General features: G+C 44.2%; 1 protein-coding gene across 1 annotated transcript in view; it reads left to right on the top strand.

The window, feature by feature from the left end:
• Positions 1 to 5,048, top strand: part of LOC106601645 (tumor necrosis factor receptor superfamily member 16) — a 46,912-nt gene extending 41,864 nt beyond the window's left edge. The window contains exon 6 of the mRNA XM_045715380.2: positions 1,304 to 5,048. Within this exon, the coding sequence (XP_045571336.2) occupies positions 1,304 to 1,350 (47 nt within the window). The 3' untranslated portion in view covers positions 1,351 to 5,048. The remainder of the gene's footprint in view (positions 1 to 1,303) is intronic.
• Positions 5,049 to 24,411: the final 19,363 nt, after the last annotated feature.

Raw genomic sequence — 24,411 nt, 5'->3', positions numbered from 1 at the left:
GTCCTTGTTTAAGCAAAATCACATCACAGAGAGGGTAATCCAATGTGAGGAGGAATATGAGAGACCTCAAGGTGCCAGAGGCAATGACGTACATGTAACTGCCGGCTGATTGACAGGTAGTGTATGAGGGGTCTGGTTAGGGCTGGTCAGGGCTGGTCAAATGACCCTGGGGCAACAGAAGGTAATCAGCATGTCTCCTGTATTCCATTCTTGCCGTTAGAGGAGAGCAGTTGATTGCCTATTCACTACCGATCTCAATCTCAGTCTTAATCAACTATCTTTAAAGCTTCGGAGTGGCCTGAAATCAAATCAGCATCGGCTGAACATGCTAATGGAAGATCGACTGTTAGATCGACTATTCTGAACGTGCCCAGTAGAATTGAATCTGATAAAGACTGGTCAATACCCTTGAATTGGAATGGGTGAAACAGTGGTTCCCATTTAAAGCAACCATTAGGTTTTCTGTGTCGACAATATTTATCAAGGAAGCCACCAACTGACTCAGTAGGTTTACATTTGCAGTCTAGGGAGGGCTGCATGAACCATTCAAAGTGGAGATCCTGAAGAGGAACACAAGTATTTTGCTGCTATCATGAAAAGACAGAATGATTCAGCAAGACTGCTCAGTGTCTCTCTGCAGTGTCTGTCATGCCTGCAGGATCGCTGTCTAAACAGGAAGGAGAACAAGTCACAGACTGCATGACGTGCTCTGGAGAGAATCAACATGAATAACGAGAGCTAAAGGAGAAAAAAGAGAGGATTTAAGATTTTTTTTTAATGTGTGTAGAATGAGAGAAGATCGACTGTAGCAGCCTTCGCCGAGCTCCGCCTGTGTGCACCACATACACTTAAACAGGCCTGATGATGTCATAGCGTGGTTGATACAAAAAAAAACTTCTTGAGAACCTTTAGAATTAGAGCTCTCTTCTGGCTGGCACAGGGGTGCATTGATCAAGACAAGAAAACAACCAGTGAGCTCAGAGCGCCTCTAAAAAACGCCTCTGCATTCCGGAAGCGTTTCCATGGCACCCCTCAATTGACAACAGGTTGAGGGCTTGTGGGAAAAGGGGACATTTGTCCCTCTTCCTCACTCCCTGTAGTAATGAGTTCAGTGAAACAGTTGGAGGGGTTGATGAGTTTGTGACCTCACAAGGCCCCCTACAGGGCAAAGTGTGTCAGAGTGGACACAGCATCATAGACCGCTGACCACTGACACTGCGTTACTTCATATGACCAGAGAACATCTGCATGCTTCACCACTGACCATATATGTTTTTAACATGTTTCTCTCTCTCTCTCTCAGTGGTGAGGGTGGATGGGGGACCTGACTCACCTCCCCCCCAGGTCTGAGGAAGAGAAGCCGCTGACAGGAAGGAGGAAAAGGAGGAGAGGGGGAAGTGGGGTTGCCATGGAAACCTTGATGTGGGAACGGACATACAGTATAAGAGTACAGACTGAGTGGGCTTCTTGGATACAACAAGGAAGTTGACGACATTATCACCCCTTTTCACCAAGGGTGGCCACTGGTTTCTGACTGGCCTCTTGTCCCAGTATGGACCCTTATTGGACAGACTGGAGCAACAGAGGCTGACCCAGTATCTCTACACAGAACCCAACTCTGCCAGTGTGTCTTTGAACACTAAACCTCTCCGCCAATACCAACCCTAACACCAACCGTCTGCCTCAAGTCACAAAAGTTGCAATATCACTACCACCTACAATCCAAGAAGCATCACTGTGTTAGATATCCTGGTCTCTGTCTTTTCTGTCAGCTGGTGTTGACCAATCCTTATGAAACGTGTGTTAGTATGTTATCCCATGAAGGAGTTTTATCTTGTGTCCCCATAAGTTCATTGCCAACTTCCTTTTACCATTTACTAAAATTATTATTCATCCATCCCCCAATTGCCCCCTATTCACTCACATCATCAAATGTTTGTGCCTCAGAGGTAGATAAACTCTCTGTCCCCTCTCTCCCCTTGTCTGTACTCTCTCTCTCTCAGCGTGTAACTATCTGTCCCTCTTTGCATCCCTCCATCTATTCCTATCCAATCGTAGTGTGTTCTCAGGGCTAGTCCTGCAGTAGTCTCTCAGTGACTCCGTCACTCCACCAGACTGTCTTCTCAGACCTCAGCAGCAGCAGCCAGTTGTAATCCTCCATATGATCCATAGTATCCCACTGTCATCTATTCAACACAACTCAGTGGGGGAACGGTTATGCTGCGTTTAGATGGTACGAGGTAGACGGCGTCAGGATGTCATTGTTTTCAATGAGAGCACGACGGTAAATGCCGTTGAGGTCACGGTAGACGGGACATGCCACCAGAGGTAAAATATTTAAACTTTTGTTGACTGTCGTAGCGTTGTTTTCTACCGGATGTTGATTTGCACTGTTTGTTTACCGAAATCACCATAGCAACCATACCGTCGTCCTGGCTTGCTTTCTTCTTGTATGACGGTTTCTGCGTCCCTCGTCTAAATGCAGCATTAGTCACCCTTTCCAAAATCTCCTATCCTTTTTCTTACCACAGACACAGACATTCCTAAGGTGTACAGGGACTGACACATTTGTGTTGTTGTTATACTGTTGCCTCTGATTACTGTGCTCTCCTATTCTCATTGGCTGTGGATCATTCCATCATTCCATCATTCCATCACCGCAACATGATACACCATCCCTCCTCTGTTTTCTGACACACTTGACTCCTTTTCTCCATCCAACATGGACCCCAGGATTCTGTTGGAATGATTCATGCTTTGAATATAACAGATTCGAGATGTTTCTGTCATGTCTGTTTGTGGCGCATCCGCCTCTCAGTGGTTGGAGTTACAAGGCTTCCTCAGCAGTGCAGCTCCATTACCCCAGGATCTGTGATATACAATATGAGGAGCACTTTTGGACTATTGAACATTGCTGGCTCATTGACCTGACACGTAATGTGATGCCCAACTGCCAAAAATGGAACTGTGACATCATCAGAAAGAGGCTCTGCAGTATCAGTATTCGAGGCTGTTCCATGGTAGCCTGACGAGAGTTGGCAAGAAATAGTATACAGAGTTGATATACAAACACTGTACAGTAGGCTATACTCAAGACTCCCATTAATTATCCATTATATTGTACTTGCTAATGAGTGGAGACATGGGACACTCGTCAGAGACTTCCGTCTCACTGAAATAAACACAAGCACTTGCACGCACACACACACTCACGTGCAGATATGTGTGTGTGCTAAAGAGTGTGCGGTGGCGCTAATGTGTCTGCTGCGGTATGGTATGGTAGGGGTATGGGAGTAAACACAGGGGCCATTAGGGAGACATTCCTGACAGGCAGGTATAATTACCTCAGGGTTTCAGGTTCATTTAGCTTCACTCAGTCAGCTGGCTCTCATCTGGATCCCTCTGTTCTGTACTGCACAGAGACATACAGAACGCTTTTAAAGTGGCAACAATGTGACATTACCATTACTCACCTGTCATGTGTCTGAGAGAGCAGTGACATTTTACTGTATCACAATAGTGATCTGAAGCACTTATACCCCACCCCCCCCCCCCCCCCCCCCACCACACTCTCTCTGATGATAAACTGTATGTATGGGTTGCCTTTGATCACTTTTGTATGTATCTATATTGGCACGCAGCATACTGAACATGCAGTAGGTATTAGATATTGGCAATGTAGCTACGCTTACTGTAACTGTACTGCTTTGAAGTCCAGGTTTGATTCCCAGGGACATGTGATTACTCAGGGTCCCTTTGGTGTGGTTTGATGCTTGAATTTAGATGTAGGTAGATAGCAAAGTAGATATATTGAGAGAGAGCGAGCGAGAAAGAGAGAGCGAGAGAGAGAGAGAAATAATCTGGCGTAGCAAAGATACAGTAGAGAAGACACTCTCAGAGTAGTGAGTTTTGAGGCTTTTGAATAGAAAACAGACCAACACACCCACACTATATTCCCCCTGGAGGCCTCTCTCTGCTTGTGACATATCCAGTGGCTTCACACACAGTGTTTCACACAATATTATTGACAGCAGTGTGATTCATATTGCTCCTCAATTGGAAGTGCAGTAGGACCCAGTGGACCAACAGATTGGCATAATACCACTGACTGACAGGAGAGATTGTCATCAACGACTGGTGAACAACTGAACCTTTCACTGTGGCTGGCGGCCCCACGGACCCAATCTAACACTATGCTGTCTCACAGGTGAATAGAGGTGTCAATATAGAATCTACAGTATGACTCGATCTGTACTGTTTTTCCACAGCAGGGGACACTGGTAGAGTGAAGGAAGATAATATAAGAATGTAAAGCTGAATAACGTTACAGACATAAATATGCAAAACATTCAATGTTCTTCTATTGTTTTTGTTATGAATATTATTCTCTTTTTTGAAATCAGTATTTTTTTGTAAACGGTTTCTTGTTTTAGCACTTATTAGATGTAATATGCACACTCAAAGACTGTGCTATACAAGTGCCTGTGTACAGAGTCAGGTGTCTTTGAGTTATGTTCAGAACACTTTCTGTTCTTCTTCTTCTGTTTTTATTCTCACTTGTTGTATGACCTGTGTTTTGTTTCATCATTTGAGTGTTAATGAAGGTTTCAGGAAGTATAGGCCATAGGTTAAAACATACTACTAATGTTGTTGAAATCCATATAGCATCATCTACGTACCTGCCACATGCTGTGGTCCTATTTTACCGACCACAATATACTCTATCTACAGTGCGAAAGTGGCAATATGTGATGAGCATGACCAGTATGTTTTACATGTTCAGTTTGTCCAGAGGTTGTGGACAGACATGCCATGTATGAGGAGGAATCACTATGATTCTCTATGGTAATATCCAAGATATAATGAATCCCCACAGAAACTTCAGACCCCGTCCCCCCAAAAGCTGAATGTTACATGTACTTACCTACTAGTAAAATGCATTGTGTAAATGTGAATTTCTTAGAGTTGTTACAATATATAAATACACTATAAAATTGAAAAAGCTAAGAAATTAGTTATCTGATAGAATAAAAACAAATGTAATTGCACCTTTGTCAAGTCATTTGTCCTCGATACTGAATGTTGATAATGTAGCAAGTCAGTTGATGGATTGTCATTCTCTACATTGTTGCTTGGGAAGAAATATAGTGGACACAATACACTGAAATATGCTTCTTCGCTTTAAAACATTAAAATTGCCAATGTTTAATACTGGTAGTCGGCTATCTCTCCCGGGAAATCCTTGATTATAAAAATATTGGACAGCACCCAGTACAAACTCTCCCGACCCTCATCTATAACTGTTTTTTTAACAACAGTTACAGGAATAATCTCCGTGGGTTTGTGTCTCATTGACAGTTTTGGCTTTCTGTATGAAAATACCCAAAAGGTTCCCCTTTAGAATTACCCCGAAAGTATTTCTGAAAAAGCCTCAAGCTAATGAAAATAAAATGTTAAAACCACAAAGTATGGAGCATGTGACCTTAGCCAAACCACAGTTAAAAACAGGACCATATGTGAGGGTTCATTGGACTGTTGGAGTCTAGTTCTCTATTCTCTTATCATCAGGTAAGCATTCAATAACATGGAGATGTCTGGTAGATGTGGTTCACACACACAGAGCAGAGACTACAGATATGACATGGTGTGATGAATTGCTGAATCATCAGAATGTGCGGATGAATCCCAAACCAACAAACCAGATGGGAGCTAGACACACTACACAGTTTCATTTGATTAGCCGGGACCGTTCAAATAGAGGCGCTAATCAAATGCTGAAATGTATTTTTTTCCTACCTGAACATTAATCAAGAGCATGAGTCAGCTGAAATTGCAAAGAAAGGAACATCGTTAAAGAGAAAAAAAGAACAACCATGAATAAAATGGATGTATGTGGAGATCGGGGGAAAAGCGCTCAGAAATGTGATTGAGGCGATTACATTCAATGTGGATGATGTCGTTAATTATGCTTACTGTATAAATATATGCAAACACTGACCTTCATAAGTCTAACCTCATTCAACTTTTTGGTGTTTTGTGTAACAGATGTCTCTGTCACGTATACTCCCTCTCCGGCCTCTAGGTCATCAGGCTGCTGATTATCCTGCACACCTGTCACCATCGTCTCGCGCACCTGCGCCTCATGACACTCACCTGGACTCCATCACCTCCTGATTATCTTCCCTATATCTGTCACTCCCCTTGGTTCTTTCCTCAGGTGTTATTGACTCTGTTTTCATGTCGGTGCGTTGTTTGTGTTGCGTATTTATTGTTTCCTTTATTTATTAAAACACTCACTCCCTGAACTTGCTTCCCGACTCTCAGCTCACTCGTTACAGTCTCTTTCCATACACCACTGTTTGGAGGCTGGAAATGCATGTACAGTGCATTCAGAAAGGCTTCAGACCCCTTCCATTTTTCCACATTTTTATACATTACAGCCTTATTCTAAAATGGGTTAAATAAAAACAAATAAAAGAAACCTGTTTGTATTGATCATTTTTCAAGTGTTTCTACAACTAGATTGGAGTCCACCTGTGGTAAATGCAATTGATTGGACATGATTTGGAAAGGTGCACACCTGTCTTTATAAGGTCCCACAGTTGACAGTGCATGTCAGAGCAAGAACCAAGCCCTGAGGTTGAAGGAATTGTCTGTACAGCGCCAAGACAGGATTGTGTCGAGGCACAGATTTGGGGAAGAGTACCAAAACATTTCTGCAGCATTGAAGGTCCCCAAGAACACAGTGGCCTCCATCAATCTTAAATGGAAGAAGTTTGGAACCACCAAGAGTCTTCCTAGAGCTGGCCGCCCTGCCAAACTGAGCAATCGGAGGAAAAGGGCCTTGGTCAGGGAGGTGACCAAGAACCTGATGGCTACTCTGACAGAGCTCCAGAGTTCCTCTGTGGAGATGGGAGAACCTTCCAGAATGACAACCATCTCTGCAGCACTCCACCTAGTAGGCCTTTATGGTAGAGTGGCCAGACGGAAGCCACTCCTCAGTAAAAGGCACATGACAGCCCGCTTGGAGTTTGCCAAAAGACACCTAAAGGACTCTCATACCATGATAAACAAGATTCCCTTGATGAAAACCTGCTCCAGAGTGCTCAGGACCTCAGACTGGGGCAAAGGTTCACCTTCCAACAGGACAATGACCCTAAGCACACAGCCAAGACAACACAGGAGTGGCTTCCGGACAAGTCTCTTAATGTCCTTGAGTGGCCCAGCCAGAGCATGGACTTGAACCCGATCGAACATCTTTGGAGAGACCTGAAAATAGCTCTGCAGCAACGCTCCCCATCCAACCTGACAGAGCTTGAGAGGATCTGCAGAGAAGAATGGAAGAAACTCCCCAAATACAGGTGTGCCACGCTTGTAGCGTCATACCCAAGAAGACTTGAGGCTGTAATTGCTGCCAAAGGTGCTTCAACAAAGCACTGAGTAAAGGGTTTAAATACTTATGTATATTTGATATTTCAGTTATTTATTTCTAAATGTACAAAAATGTCTAAAAACCTGTTTTTGCTTTGTTATTATGGGGTATTGTGTGTGTGGATTGATGAGGTAATTTTTTTTTTTTAATGTTACAGAATAAGGCTGTAACATAACAGAATGTGGAAAAAGTCAAGGGGTCTGAATACTTTCCGAATGCACTGTATGTTGCGAGTATATGAATGTGCGTGGGTAGCCTAGTAAAGGATTCCTTTGAAGTGATTGCGTAACACTCAGATGAAGGCATCATGATTGGTTGTTTGTATGCCACAATGAAAGGTAATACATTTTAAAAGTAAAATGACAAATCTTTACAACTAGGTCTACAGAGATCCTATTGAATTAATAGTAGTTCTATATGGAATTCTATGATTAGGCCCATAGAAAATACACTCCTGCTAACCTGAATGTTACAGAAACTCTGACTTGGTGTACTTCCTCCTTTATCTCATCCACTGACCATGTTGAATAGCCTGTGAGACATCAGAACTCTTACCACTCATTGTTGTCTCTATAGACTCTGGTAAGCAGAGACGTTGCCTGTTGGAAGCAGTTCAGAATAAGGTCAAGGTGATTGATGAAGGCATCGTATTGCCTGATCGAAGACGACAGGCGTAGGCATAGAACAAGGCAGGCATGAGAGAAAGTGATTCACATACACAGAAAAACACTCCCAGAATGCGTTGGCACACGCAGTCAACCCAAAGACAGCTGCAGAGCCACCCTATAGTCTTTCATCCCTTTCTGAACATAGACCCCAGATTGGTCAAGTCGCTCTGTTTCTGTTCCTGCTGCTGGGTTTTACTGGGGGTTTTCAGGTGTTTGTTTACAAGTCTCTGTAGTGATCTGTGTGGGGAGCTGGCTGGAACAGGCCACAGGGCATCATCCAACATGTCGGTTTCCTCTCCTCTACTCTCTGGGCTAGTAGAAACTGGTGTTAGAACTTGGTGTTAGAACGCCCATGAGGAAACCATCTGGAACACCACAGCAATTAACACATGAGTAAATCAAACAGCCCCACCCATCCTCCATTCCTCCATCCTCCCACACAGGTGGAGAGGGACCACCCTGTCTGTTACCCTGCCTTATGAGAGAGGGAGAGGGAGAATAGGGAAAGAGAGACATACCCCTCCCTGGGATGGAGACCAGCTGTGAGCCTCCGACCCTGTAAGTGTCTTGCCCCCCTCCCCTCTCTACCCACCCACTCACACACACCCTTACTCATCAATATCCAATTATCTGTTTCCAATGCCGCAGTACTAGTGATACTGTTGAGCACTTAAAAGTAATTCACAACCTACAGCGTTGCAACACAAATTGTACTCCCTCCCCGACCCTACCACACCCCACAACACTTTCACTCTTACAAAAGTCTGGAAATGAGGCCACATACACTCACACATGCAGCTATGCATGCACACACGCACAGACACACACACACAAATGAGGCAATTACCCTGTCACTGTTTCTTCATTATGTGATTCCGTTCCCATTGTGTTAACTATTGACCACAATGACAGCACCACCCGACTGTCTATTTGTGACCGTCGCCTTGAAAAGCAACTAATCTATTTTCCATCGACTGAGTTTAGGTCTGGCTAATTTCACATGGTCTGCAGACATTGGGATGATTTAACTCCAATACGATCATTTGTGTGTAATTTACATCCCAGTATGGGACCGATGTCTCATGCCTTAACAAACCATTGTGGTTGGCTGCTAAACACAGAGAGTCAGCAGAGCTTTTACAGTAATGGGATACAAGCAGAAAGGATCAGACAGAACACATTGTCTGCATTCATCTCTGCTCTGACACACCTGAGACTCTGGGAGTTCTTTTCAATCGCTACTTTGTTGATAAGACAAGACATTATTTATTTCCTGGTAATTGTCTCTTCCTGTTGTCCCAGTGGATTTAAGCGTCTATTAAACACACGCACGCACATGCACACACTAAACAGTCTCTGGCATACACAAACTGATTTTCCAGACAGGAAGGCATACAACACCATAGTCTGGAGTCTGATCCGGTACAGATCAAAAACACTCAGACATTCCTGATAATACCAAGGTGAACGGAACGGGGTAAAATTATATTCCACCATTAGACCAAGCCAAATCCTGCTTAGCATTGTTGGTATCAGTTACATGAACCTGAGAAACTGAGGAAGCAGCCTACCTATCCTTCCAAACTCCTAATACAACAAGGGCCTGGTTTCAAAGAGTGTAACAGTTGACTTTTTCTCCGTAGTCCATCATTCAAACCCTCTATCGCTGTCACCAACAATATACCGTGAGTTTGTTTTTCTCTGCAGGGCTCAGATGCATTTGGCTCTATGCCGTCTGAACACCAAGCATCTCCTACGTGCATATGGTGGGTATGTGGGCCCCCTGTGTGTATAGCATGTGACTGCATGCAGATGCTTATGCAAGGGACAAGTTGTTTGCATGTTTGGAATACAGTCTATATACGTAAGTAATATTGTGTGTGTGTCCATGTATACGTGTGCGCTTGTGTTTGTGAATGAATGAGTCACTGAGTCAGTGAGACGTGATATCTGACAGAGAGCCAGAAGAAAGCAGGGTTGCTATGGATCCCACACACGTCCCCCCAGGGAAAGCCTGAGGCTGCTGGGTACACAGGGCACGTCTCCCTGACTCTGACTCAGGCTGCCTACATGACTGTCCCTGTGACAGTGAGGAAGAGGAGGCTGCTCTGCCCGTACCGTACTGTAATGAGCTAGGGAGTCACTTTAATGATAATTGCCTGCATGTGTTTGTGTCAAGTCCATTACACTGAGACAATAAAGCATGCCTGTCATTCGGCAGCAGTAGTTCATCTCCATTTCTCTCTCCGCTCATCGCTGAATATACCATATCAAGGGGAAATCATCCCTTTTAACAGTAGTAAATGGGATACTGCCCAGAGGGGCTACCGTGCCCCCCCACCCCACCCCACCCCACCCCATCTACACCATTGCCAGTCCTTAGATGACATTATGAAGAATGAATAAGTCTCACATTATTTTCTTCATCTCACCAGTCAAGCTGGCTGATAAATGTTTTGTTTGTTTTACTTTTTAAACCAGAAACAGACAAACAAACAACTGCAGCATTACCGACTTAAAAATGTGGTGCCAGCAACCAACCAGGGAAGTGGGCTACTGTCCAAAACATAGATAGATAAGAAAAGAAAACAAAAAAAAGCATATACATTTTTTTATAATAATGTGATGTGTCTGCCAGGAAGTGAAGTGATGCAAATGCTAAACGTGTTTTTCTGGGCTTGAATTCATTGGCATTCATAAAGTATTTAAAGGGTTAGTTGGAGTTATCCATTGTTACTTTATTTATATGAAGAGTCAAAACTCATTACATATCATTCTGAGTAGCACAAATATATTTAACCATAGCACAGCTAATAGAACCCTCACATCCTATAGATCATTACTCTCCCAGTACAAAGCCACGCTGAAACCACAGTGGATTTTATTGTTCAGGAAATGCATTACAAACACTGATTTCGCAACATGTTGGCACAGTAACAAGTTGCCCTGAAAAACGACTGTATTTTCCAGATGAGACCCTCTGTTAAACATTTATAAACGGTTGCCAATGCATGGTAATGAAGACGACAGCTCCCAAACTAAAATAAAAGTACCGATGTAGGATCTTAATTTGATCACTCTTTTGTTGTTGAGAATTTTCCTGCACAGCAGGAAATGCAAACTTGTAGTGTATTCAAGTTTTTAAAAGGCTTCTAAAGTTTGTAAATTCTGACTTGATTTGCCCTAACGATAAATGTATCAACGCCTAGAAAAATGCCCATTCATTATAATCCACATTTCCTGTTGCTGCAGGATTATTTTCCTGCCGTAGCAAACTGACTCAAATTAAGATCCTATATCTGTAGGATCATGTGTATGTCTGTGATCAAATGGAAGAATGCAATGAGACATGGAAAGAAAACATATCAACTTATCATATCAAACACATCATATCAAGTAGCTCTGATAGAATAAAGGACTGACTGTAAACTTTAACTCTCCAACTCTGGTCACCTTTGCTCTCTTGCAGTAAATTACAGTTAGTGCTCTGAGGACACACCAACAGACTGTAATGTAGATAAACCTCTGAGTTTATCACCACCCAGAGCACCCTGAGTCATCCATCAGAGTTCCAGCCATGCATCAACAACCTATGGGCGTGGGTAGTGTCCCAATGCAAGAAGTCTCAGGACAGGGTGAACCAAGCCCTTCAAGCTGGAACTCTGGCAGGGGCCTTAGTCAAACATCCTCACCTACCTTAGCATTGATCCCTGCATTCACTACAACGACCTACCCTGCTTCCACTTTAATGCTGTGCCAGAAATCTGCTCGCCACATGTGGTGAGAGAGAGAAACAGAAATAGAGAGGGGAATGGGAAATAGGGAAAATAAGTGAAAAGGGGATGACTGGTCTCTGGTGAAAAGGCAGGAGGAAAGACTAGTAGGTGAGTGGTTGTCTCCAAACTTGACACAAAGTGTCATGTTAACTCCCCGATGAGGTCATCAATCAGCGCCACAGAGGGACAGGGTCTGACAGTTACTAATTTGGAGGGAGGGCTGAAGGGTGGTCAGAAAAACAAGATGACTAATCACAGCTGAGAGAGAAGACGACATGAGAGTGAAAGTCCACTCCAATTTCCTCCTTTCCAATTCTTCCCCTTCTCTCTTTCCCTCCTTCTCTCTCTACCTCCATCCTATCTGGCCGGTTCACAGTTAAACCCTCACCATGAGCCCTTCTGTTGCAGCCTTGTCAACACATCTGTCAGGAGAGCTTACTGTTCTCATCCATTTTCACACCCTGTTTTCTCAATGTGTCACCAGATCTCAACAGTCCTGCTATAGCTCCCTGTTCTCCACCAGCCTTCCCAGTCTACAACATCTGTATGTCCCAAATGGCCCCCTTTTCCCTAAATAGTGCAATACTAAGACCAGAGCCTAGGCCATGTTTTCTCCATTGTAATGTCATCTGAGCAATGAAAATATCTCTGAATAGAATGGCTTTTCCTAAAAGAAAACAGCAGACCCTGCAGAGGGGTAAACCTAAACCTAGCCTGGACAGACTAACCTAACAGATCCCCCCCTCTTCTCCTCCCTCCCTCCATCTCATTACAGCATGGGAATTAATAAAGACATGGCCTGATGGCACAGGCCGGGAGAGTTCCATTGGGTCTGTATTACCATGTATACTGTTACACACTGTACTGTAAATGAACACGTGTTCTGTTAAATGACCACATGGACTGGTAAACTGTGCCAGTGATCATGGACGGACTGCTATATAGTGTGATATAGGGTTGCTCATGTACAGTATAATGCTTAATGGCTTCCAAATGGTATGACCACACAACGTTGTTAGACGCTTTTATCCAAGGTGACCTACAGTCATCCGTGCATACATTTTACGTATGGGTGGTCCTGGGAACTGAACCCACAACCAACTGAGCCATACAGGACCACTGTATAAGTGTTGTAGACTGGTCTGGTCATATTAAGAACTCTGTGATCAATAATATGATATGAGAGAACAGGAGGATGAAGGCCAACATTGGACCTACTCCCGAAAGCCTTTCCCTTAAAAAAATGTTTTACCTCATTTTGGCTCTTTCATTTCACTTGAAGCATTTGTTTCAATTCTGATTTCACACTGATGACTCCATGTTTTCTCCATTGTAATGTAATCTGAACAGTGGAAAAGATCTCTGAATAGGCTTTTCCTAAATGAAAACAGCAGTATAATGTGCAAGCTAAGAATGAGCTTCCAACAAACCCTGAAACAACCCCTTCTAGTGTTGGTTCCTTTAGCCAAATTCCTCTGTGTAGGACAGGATTGTGTAACTGTACAGATGCAGCTGTTCTTGTCGTTAGTCAGCCCACGTGGACCCTCGCCCCGTCCTGATGGAAATGCTTTTACAAAACTGTATTAGATTACATCCCTACTCTTCCCCCTCCTTTCACATTTTATCATATCTCTGTCTCTTTCTCTCTCTCTCCCTCTCTTTCTCTCTCTCTTTCAGATGCAGCAGTCTGTGGTTCATTAGCTTGACGATGAGCCTTGCTTTGCAGAAGACTTGTTTAGCTACTCAAGGCCCTGTTTTATCAATGCATCCATATGAGCAGGGAAGGACTGTGTGGTGTGTGTCTGATTAGGTGCAGTGTGTCTGTAACATAGAGGAATGGAGGAGGTGTTGTTGTACCAGGGAGCAGAGACCCAGGGTCTGTAGCATAGAGGAATGGAGGAGGTGTTGTTGTACCAGGGAGCAGAGAGACCCAGGGACCAGGGTCTGTAGCATAGAGGAATGGAGGAGGTGTTGTTGTACCAGGGAGCAGAGACCCAGGGTCTGTAGCATAGAGGAATGGAGGAGGTGTTGTTGTACCAGGGAGCAGAGAGACCCAGGGACCAGGGTCTGTAGCATAGAGGAATGGAGGAGGTGTTGTTGTACCAGGGAGCAGAGAGACCCAGGGACCAGGGTCTGTAGCATAGAGGAATGGAGGAGGTGTTGTTGTACCAGGGAGCAGAGACCCAGGGTCTGTAGCATAGAGGAATGGAGGAGGTGTTGTTGTACCAGGGAGCAGAGAGACCCAGGGACCAGGGTCTGTAACATAGAGGAATGGAGGAGGTGTTGTTGTACCAGGGAGCAGAGAGACCCAGGGACCAGGGTCTGTAGCATAGAGGAATGGAGGAGGTGTTGTTGTACCAGGGAGCAGAGAGACCCAGGGACCAGGGTCTGTAACATAGAGGAATGGAGGAGGTGTTGTTGTACCAGGGAGCAGAGAGACCCAGGGACCAGGGTCTGTAACATAGAGGAATGGAGGAGGTGTTGTTGTACCAGGGAGCAGAGAGACCCAGGGACCAGGGTCTGTAACATAGAGGAATGGAGGAGGTGTTGTTGTACCAGGGAGCAGAGAGACCCAGGGACCAGGGTCTGTAGCATAGAGGAATGGAGGAGGTGTTGTTGTACCAGGGAGCAGAGAGACCCAGGGACCAGGGTCTGTAGCATAGAGGAATGGAGGAGGTGTTGTTGTACCAGGGACCACGGTCTTTAGCTATCTTATTAGCAGGTCCTGGAGGCTGAGAGCCAGAGCTCTGCTGACTGCTGCCCCCTGACTGTCTCACACACACACACACACTAGAGCCAGCCAGACTGTATACAGCACTGCAGACAGTGAATGAAGTTATGGTTTAGGTTGTTACTGCAATAAGAACCATTAAAATAGCATTATGGCAATGAGATTGCTGTGTAGATAAACTAAATGAGCATTCGTTAGCTTTATTGCTTTGTTAATTGTAATTGGTATGGGTATACAGTCTGAATCCTGCATGGCTGTTCTTACAGTGTAGTACAGGCATGTGGTGCAGGTTCAGGTCATGGAGTTTTAACACAGGATGGACGTGGGTAGGTTAGAACCCTCAGAAATGTTGGAATTAACCACATTCACATTGAGTAACTGCATCATTTTATTCTTCAACTTTATGCATTTTTGAGGTGCCAATCAAGTTAGTCTACTCGGAAAAACTTGACATCAACATTACAAGGCGAGCAGAGGAATAATCTTCTATCGAGAGGAGAAAAGATGCTCTCTCTGTCAAACTGGAAGCCTTGAGCACAGACAGCATCCCCTGTCAAACGCTTGTTGACTTCATAACTTAAGAAGCTGCCAAACTGTTAACAATGACATACCCTGTTGTTCTATTGTTTTAAATTGATTCAATGAACAAGTCCAATGCATTTTCCATTGGTTTTATTAGTTAATCTCCAGACTTCTGTGAGGACAATCAAGCCTCAGTTTACTAATCATGAATCATTACAGTTTCTTAGTATGCTGTGCTGTGTGGGATTTATAGTACCATAACACACCAGTATATGTATAATGTCCACTGCGGATAGTTTGTGTGGGGAGTGACCTATGACCTATGCTATAATGCAGTAGAGAGCATCACATTGTGCAGTAAGGAATAAGGGGTCAGGTTTTACAATGCATCTCATTGCGGTTCTCTTTACCGTGACTCATTGGTGAGTGTGTCTGTTAAGAGAGGTGGTTCAATGCATCAGACAAGCTGAGGAGGATCAAAACAAAAGACCATACATGGGTCCTTCGCTGGCGCTGCAGGCTTGTCTAGGAAAGTGCCCGACCCAATTATAAATCACAAAGACCCTTTCTGCCCTTTCTTCTCAGTGACGTGCTCCACATATCATAATGGTTAAAAGCCTAGATGTGAGTCTTTAAATTCACCTCAATTATTCAAATGCATGCATGTACATTAGCGGTAAAGCTAGCATAGATGGGTGCAGATAAAAGCAAAGTTGAGTTGTGTAGAGCTTTCTATGACACTGAAATAGCTAGATAATAGAGGGTATAGTGTTCAATATGCTTCTCTCTGCATAAAACCTACTGTATGCACTCCATGTCCATTTGTGAGGTCAGAAGACTACTCAGTTGTATTACCGTACGTACAGATGGAGGATCTTCATTTGAGCCAGTTTGCTACAGCAGGAAAATAATCCTGCAGCAACAGGAAATGTGAAATATTATGTGGATTATAATTAATGTACATTTTTTGTTGGGGTTGTTACATTTTTCGTTAGGGCAAATCAAGTCTGACATTTTAAAGTGGCAATTACAAACTTTATAAGCCTTTTAAACCTTGAATACACTACACGTTTGCATTCTCAACAACAAAAGAGTGCTCAAATTAGGATCCTACATCTGTATGTGATATGTGGGATAATGAATGTAAGCTCCCTCTAATGAAGACCCAAATGGCCCTAAGTGAGTGCAATCAAGCCAATGGCACGACTGACCAGTGCTCGAGAAAATCAAACTACAAAGTCAATTTTTCAAAGTTACTATACAAGACCTGATCTATAGCCTTAAAGACCTGATCTATAGCCTTAAAGACCTGATCTATAGCCTTAAAGACCTGATCTATAGCCTTAAAGACCTGATCTATAGCCTTAAAGACCTAATCTATAGCCTTAAAGACCTGATCTATAGCCTTAAAGACCTGATCTATAGCCTTAAAGACCTGATCTATAGCCTTAAAGACCTCATCTATAGCCTTAAAGACCTTGTTTCTCCATTGAGTATCTACAGAGATGTACTGCTGTATGTTGTCCAGCCCCAGAATACTTCCAGAGGCTTGGAGGATTACAGGTGTGTGCCATATTTTGGGGTTCAGAGGGCCTCTGCTGCCTCCCGACCCCCCACCCCACCCCCTTTATCTTCATCCAGGAAGACAGTCAACTGATGAGGGATTTAAGACAGAATGGCCAGCTGAGCAGCATCAGTGCACTGTCAAATCTCTGAACCCTCTATGACAACCCTGTCTGTCCCTGTACTCAGTCTCCTCCTGGCCCATACACACTCTTTGATACTGTTCCATATATTCCATTCCAGCCATTTCAATGAGCCCGTCCTCCTATAGCTCCTCCCACCAGCCTCCTCTGGTATATAGCCACCCCTGTTCAGTTGTCAATCCATAACACCTTAAATCAAGGGTAAATTCTAACTTTAAACACAATCACACACAAACTGCCCAGGACTTGGTCCCTTAGGCTCCACCTGGAGGGCTCTGTTCTGTGTAGAGAGATTCTATTGAACCCACCATCATCAGACGTCTCTGGATTTAGTCTGGGGGAGAAACATTCATTTCCATCTGACTGCCAGGCACCTTGGCTGGCTAACCACAAACCATTTAACTGGTCTGTAATGGCAGTGTCTCTCACTGAAGCATACAGAACAGTGTATCCCCCGCCACATGACGGAATCCACCAGCCACCTCAAAGAGACCAGGATGGAAGTGCTTCATTTAATGAGAACAGAATTCCATGGCTGTTGTTGTTGTCGTCAATATCTGAGAACATTCACTGAAATCAACATGATACTCTCCGTGGCTGTTGTTGTTGTCGTCAATATCTGAGAACATTCACTGAAATCAACATGATTCTTTCCGTGGCTGCTGTTGTTGTTGTTGTCAATATCTGAGAACATTCACTGAAATCAACATGATACATTTTGCAGACATGGAATGTGTTTTAACTCTTTTACCTCCAACATCAACAAACACACATATGAGCATAGAAGCACGCACGCACACACATGCACGCACACACACACAAATTATTCCATCTCAAATTTGCTGACAGGGCATCGTTCTCAGCTGCAGTATGACAGCTTAACCAGCAGTGGGGGGGGTGTGCTGTGGGTGGATGGCTGACCTCTGAACCCATGTGAACAGATCTCCACATATAATAATAGACCCAGCAGGTGTTTCAGCTCCACAACCCAGGCCGTAAGCCAGGCCGTGTCAGGTGTCACCAACAGTCAGGCCGGGGAACAGCAGAGGGATGTAGGTTCATGTCCCTGATGGGATCGTTGCTACTCCGACCCCCATGTGAGGTCTGCCAGGCATCTCTCTGTCGTATATTTCCAGCTGTCCAGATTGATTAGACATGAAATGTCAGCTCTTGTAATAGCTGTAAACAGGCAGCGGCTGCCAAGAAAAGTGAGAACATAATCAGTCTATTTAAGTCTAACTCTATCAAGAAATGATATACTTCTGTCAGATTTATAGAGGCTAAGGCATAGCCATAAAGGTCCTTTTATTTTCTCTGTCTCTCCTCATCTCTCTCTCCGTTTCCCCTTCTTCATTACATTTTCTCTAATAACCTATACCATCTTCCTTTTTCCCTTTCTGTGTCTTGCCCTTCTCTGTATCAAAATCAAATCAAATTGTATTTATGGGCCGAATACAACAGGTGTAGACCTTACAGTGAATTGCTTACTTACAAGCTCTTCCGCAATGATGTAAAGTCAGATAAGAAAAATGCAGAGATAAGTGGTAATTTAGGTAGATACCCAGCTAACACATTTGGTTTCTTGGAAGTCTTCTTGGAACGTACGTTTTTGGTTTCCCATTGATTCTGGGAACGAAATCATACGTTTCCTGTAAAATTGAGGGGTTGTTTTGTTCTGAGAACAGAAGTGAAAATTTCCACACTGCTTCTTGACATAAGGCTGAAATGTGTTCTGGTATTACCCTCAGGTAGCCTGTTTCTGGTCTCAGGTTCAGGAATGGCTGAAAAAGCATAACATTCATAAAAAACTGACCCTAGAAATAGTTCTGTTGGGAGATCTGGAGAGACCTGGTCAGTCAATTACTAATATACTAATACTCTTAGTAAAAGTATTTATCTTTAACTCGCAATCTGTGGATTCGATTAAATAGATTCAAATTGTATGTTAAACATCACAGCATAGTTGAAAGATATATGATGCGTAGAAATCCGTAGAGAGTGGCCAGCAGAGATAGGTGGGATGGACTGAGGGAAACTGAGGGTTGGGATGTGGAACTGGAGACATGTGGGAGTGGAGTTGCTGGGCGGGGGATAGAATGACGGAATAAGAGTGCACACACACGGACACACATATGTAAATAGTGCCACATATGCACTCAAATGCATACGTTCGTTTTGGGGGAGATTTGGAGGTGAGGAGTGGGGAGGTTCGAGGGGTCTCGGTTGGTTGAGGGGCAGCTCTCGGGGAACTGTGGGGGAGGGGGATCTTGGATGGTTGGTAGCCTGTCAGTTGGGAGCTTGGGCCGGTGGCCGATAGGTCGCTGGTTTGGTGGTCGACACGTCACTTTGTGGAAGATCTGTCGACCTGCCCTTGGGCGGGGAGCTTGACCCTGGTTGCTCCTGTGGGTCACTCTGGATGGGAGTGTCTACTAGATGACTGAATGTAAAGTAAATGTTGACCAGCTTCACTACAGATAGATTGTATGTTTTAATATTACTTTTTTTTTAAATATACAAAAATGTAACCATGTTTGAACTTTTAGTAAACACCCTGTTAAAGTAATGAAATTCCAAGAAAATAACGTTATTTTGTCAAGAGAATGTTTCAAATCCAAGCGAGTTTCCTGCACCATTCCCAGAAAGTTGTGGGAAGGTTGTAAGCATAGAACAACCATGCTCTCACCAAGCTCTAAGAAATATAGGGGTCTCAGAACGTTACGTGCTTGCTGGGTATGTACATGGAGGCAGGGTAAAGTGACTAGGCATCAGGAGAGATAATCAGGGTAAAGTGAAAAGTAGCAGCAGCGTATATGTCCGAGCCTGTTGGTCTGAGACCTGATGCTTCGGTACCGATTGTCTGACAGGAACACAGAGAACAGTCCATGGTTTGGGTGTCTGTAGTCTTCTGCAATTTTCTGGGCCTTCCTGGGCCTGGTATAAAGTTCCTGGATGGCAGGGAGCTTGGCCCCAGTGATGTACTGGACCGTCCACCCCACCCTCTGTAGAGCCTAGTGGTCGAGGGCGGTGCAGTTGTCATACCAGGCGGTGATGCAGCCAGTTAAGATGTTGAAGCTACAACATCTCACTCTCGCCTCCTTTCTCTCCCTCCATCCCTCTCCTCCCTCTGCACCATAAACTGGGGGATATAACTCATTGAGGCAGGCAGGCAGTTAGGCGACTTACTGAAGGCCTATTCTCTCAGTGTACAGGCACACTCAGCCCAGGCCTGCGGAGAGGAAGTGCAGCAGCGTGGAATAGAGAGCTTCTTAAAAGCCAGTGAATAAAAGCTTTGACATCCCCTCGGCCCGCCGTCCCCGTCTACATCCCTCCTCCCCCTCCCTATTGTTTTGCCAGAGCATATTAGGATGCTGCAGACACAATTAAGGATGGTGTAATGAAATCATACTCTGTGCACTGGTAAATGGAACTGAGTGGAAAGGGTCAGGGATGGAGTGGGCGCGGGGGAGATGGAGGGACGGAGGGGAGGAAGAGGAGGAGGAGGGGGGAAGTTCATTCCTTCAGAGGCTCTAGTGAAATTCTCTTACATACAGAACATTACCAGCAATGAATGGTGAAAGGTCATGCATGCTGTATGTCCTATAAGCAGACGTACATAGAACAACAAATACATAGACCATGACTCAATCCAAGGATCATTGTAAAGACACACATTGAACTTTTTAAGGTAATTTATGGTTGAGCCAACATCTGTAGATTTTACCGTGAATCTCCGCCGACGTTGGGAATATTGCATATAAAAGGCACATTATTAGTCATTAGTCAGTGTAGCATGCTTATTTACATCGCACCTTGGATTGAATTCCAGGCTTACACCACTAAAATGTTGTAATTCACTGGTACACTCAGACACCATGAGTGATCTCATTGTAAATGAACATTCCAAATGGAAGTGAAGGAAGGTGGATCAACACAGGATTGGAGGTGATATGAAGATGAAACTCTCCACTAAAAACATGAGCTCTAATAAAGATGATAAACTCATCAAATAGATAGTCTCGTTGTTTATAGATCTTTAAATAGGTGTTTTTAGCTGAAACATTATGTGGGATTGGAGTGCCCCATAAATGGTGTTGTGTTATTAACAGTGTAACTACAGGAGTGTTTAGTCTACAGGCCGTGAGGATAACAGTGGAACTACAGGAGTGTTTAGTCTACAGGCCGTGAGGATAACAGTGGAACTACAGGAGTGTTTAGTCTACAGGCCGTGAGGATAACAGTGGAACTACAGGAGTGTTTAGTCTACAGGCCGTGAGGATAACAGTGGAACTACAGGAGTGTTTAGTCTACAGGCCGTGAGGATAACAGTGTAACTACAGGAGTGTTTAGTCTACAGGCCGTGAGGATAACAGTGGAACTACAGGAGTGTTTAGTCTACAGGCTGTGAGGATAACAGTGTAACTACAGGAGTGTTTAGTCTACAGGCCGTGAGGATAACAGTGGAACTACAGGAGTGTTTAGTCTACAGGCCGTGAGGATAACAGTGGAACTACAGGAGTGTTTAGTCTACAGGCCGTGAGGATAACAGTGGAACTACAGGAGTGTTTAGTCTACAGGCCGTGAGGATAACAGTGGAACTACAGGAGTGTTTAGTCTACAGGCCGTGAGGATAACAGTGGAACTACAGGAGTGTTTAGTCTACAGGCCGTGAGGATAACAGTGGAACTACAGGAGTGTTTAGTCTACAGGCCGTGAGGATAACAGTGTAACTACAGGAGTGTTTAGTCTACAGGCCGTGAGGATAACAGTGGAACTACAGGAGTGTTTAGTCTACAGGCCGTGAGGATAACAGTGGAACTACAGGAGTGTTTAGTCTACAGGCCGTGAGGATAACAGTGGAACTACAGGAGTGTTTAGTCTACAGGCCGTGAGGATAACAGTGGAACTACAGGAGTGTTTAGTCTACAGGCTGTGAGGATAACAGTGGAACTACAGGAGTGTTTAGTCTACAGGCCGTGAGGATAACAGTGGAACTACAGGAGTGTTTAGTCTACAGGCTGTGAGGATAACAGTGGAACTACAGGAGTGTTTAGTCTACAGGCCGTGAGGATAACAGTGGAACTACAGGAGTGTTTAGTCTACAGGCCGTGAGGATAACAGTGGAACTACGGGAGTGTTTAGTCTACAGGCCGTGAGGATAACAGTGGTTAATAGAGCCTCCTGGCTTTTAATACTTCAACTAATGGCACTGGCTGTATCAATCAGAGACAACACATTGTAGAGAGGGAGAGAGCATGTGGCTAGAGGAAGTGTTTGGTCTTTTCCAAGAATGAATTGACTTTGATCATGCTTATTTACTGTAACAGCCTTGCACACAGCTGATCTAAATCTGGCAGGTTCAATTACAGGTTATCCTTTGACCGTCTGTAACGACATCATAATATACAGTTGCGTCATCATGCATCGTGATTCATATCATAGGACGTCACTGTACTGTGCACGGTCACGCACGTGGATTGTAACACATGGCTGCTCAGTGATAATACATATATAATGGAGCAGCACAGCAGGTGGTTAATGAACCTCTGATGATTGGCCATTAACAAAGCATGTGTCCTATCACAATCTGATTAGACAATGTGGAAGCCTAACACAACTCTGTGTTGTTTAGAGGGCAGCTTCTTCCATGACCTCTGAGGAAACACAAGAGGTATACCAGCCCAATGATCTCCACTTGTAAATCAGAGCCATAATGAAATACATCCTCATCGTCATGAGGAGCACAGGGTCCCTGGATTGGACTGTTGTCTTTAATGATGTTGGTACTCATCGAGGGGGGCTAGAGGAGAGGAGGGGAGACACGGTGTCTGGTAGTAAAGGAGAACCTATGGTGATTTAGTGCACTGACTGGGACTCTATTCACACGCACACACCCCCTCCCCTGTCGACCACTCCCAGTCTATTCACTCAGAGAGCGTTATCCAGTGAAGGGGTCCTGTGGGGCTTTAATCAGCTGACTGGATGCTGGTCCATCCACAGGGCCAGGCATGGAGAAGGCTGAACCAGCCTCCTTATACAGATGCACAAGTTTTTTAATCAAACTTCCAGCTCGGGCTATTTTTGAACGTCTGATTAAATTACAGCTTTGATCTCCCAAAGCCAATCTGCTCCTTCCTTCCAGATCACACACACTCCATATACACACACTCATATCCATGCACACACAGACTGACACAGATGGGCAGGACACACACAGACTCACACAAATTCTGGTGCATAAAACATATACAGGTTTTAGTGGACTACACTCTAAGAAAAAAGGCTTCCTAAAGGGTTCTTTGGCTGTCCCCATAGGAAAACCCTTTTTGGTTTCTCTGTGGAAAAGGTTCTACATAGAGCCCAAATGGTTCTACATAGAACCAAAATGGTTCTACATGGAACCAGAAAGGTTCTTCAAAGGTTTATCCTATGGGGACAGCCGAATAACCCTTTTAGGTTATAGATAGAACCTTTTTTTCTAAGAGTGTAGGAGTATAACTGAAGCTTTACAGCCTGCTTGGATCTCACCAACGGGCCACCCAGGCACTATTCCACAGAATCACTATAGCTGTCTGCCATCCCTGTGGAAACAACAGCTCCATCTGTCATTCACACTCAGATTCTCCATCAAGTTTAGAATAAAGGCATATATTTCACTGCATTGACAAAGTCATAATTCTACCTCCTGGCTCCTAACCAAGATTATTATTGCTATCATTACTTTTATGTCTCGCATGTGGCTCGTTCATCCATCCAGGATGATTTGTGTGTCTTACATTTCACACTTCAGTTTGTTGGATGCTTTAGCAAAGTGATTCAAGTGGATTTCCATGCTCTCACCTGGGAGTTGAGCCGAGAACCCTGGTCACATGAGACCGTGGAGGCTAAAAGACTGCGCAGGAGAGAGCAATCATGTGATATGTGATATGAGTATGAAAGCATATCTCTCTAAGCTGCCACTGCTGTGGTAATGGGCTGCTGCTGACTCTGGACTGGTGTCAATCTTTACCTCTCCTTACCTCTCCTTAGTATGCTGTGCTGTCAAATGTCTTCCACCGATAGTACAGACAGGTCTTGTGTGTTGATTTTGGTTCAAAGTATGGTGAACATATGACCAAAAGGAGAGTAATACTTAATAGCACCACCAGAAAACTCTCCATATTTCACTGTTACAGAACATTGAGCTAATCTCCGTTCTCAAGGACAGAAAGTGGGTAAAAAGTGTCTCCACTTAAAACAAACAAATAACACTGACAAAAATGCACATAACCAAGTAAGGGTTAGATTCAATCTCTCTATCAGAAGCACTTTGTACCACAGCACTGGAATCCTGGAATTATTATCAAGGGAGAGAGTGATTGAAAGAGTGGAAAAAGAGTTGTGCAGATGGAGAGGTAATAATGGAGGGAGGACATGGGGTGGAGGGACGAAGGGAGTAGAGGGGAGCGTCTGGAGGAGAGGAAGAGATATGGTACACACTGCGTGGCTCTTAGGAGAACTGTCCAGATGAATCATGGGATGGATGTAGCGCCGTGCTGTTTAAACTAATGAAGAGGGAATTTATGGTAACACTTAGAGA

Source organism: Salmo salar, chromosome 03, assembly GCF_965601325.2.
Source record: "Salmo salar chromosome 03, fSalSal1, whole genome shotgun sequence".
Taxonomy (NCBI): Eukaryota; Metazoa; Chordata; class Actinopteri; order Salmoniformes; family Salmonidae; genus Salmo; species Salmo salar.
Note: the sequence above shows the minus strand (reverse complement) of the source record. Positions and strands in the feature narration are given on the sequence as shown.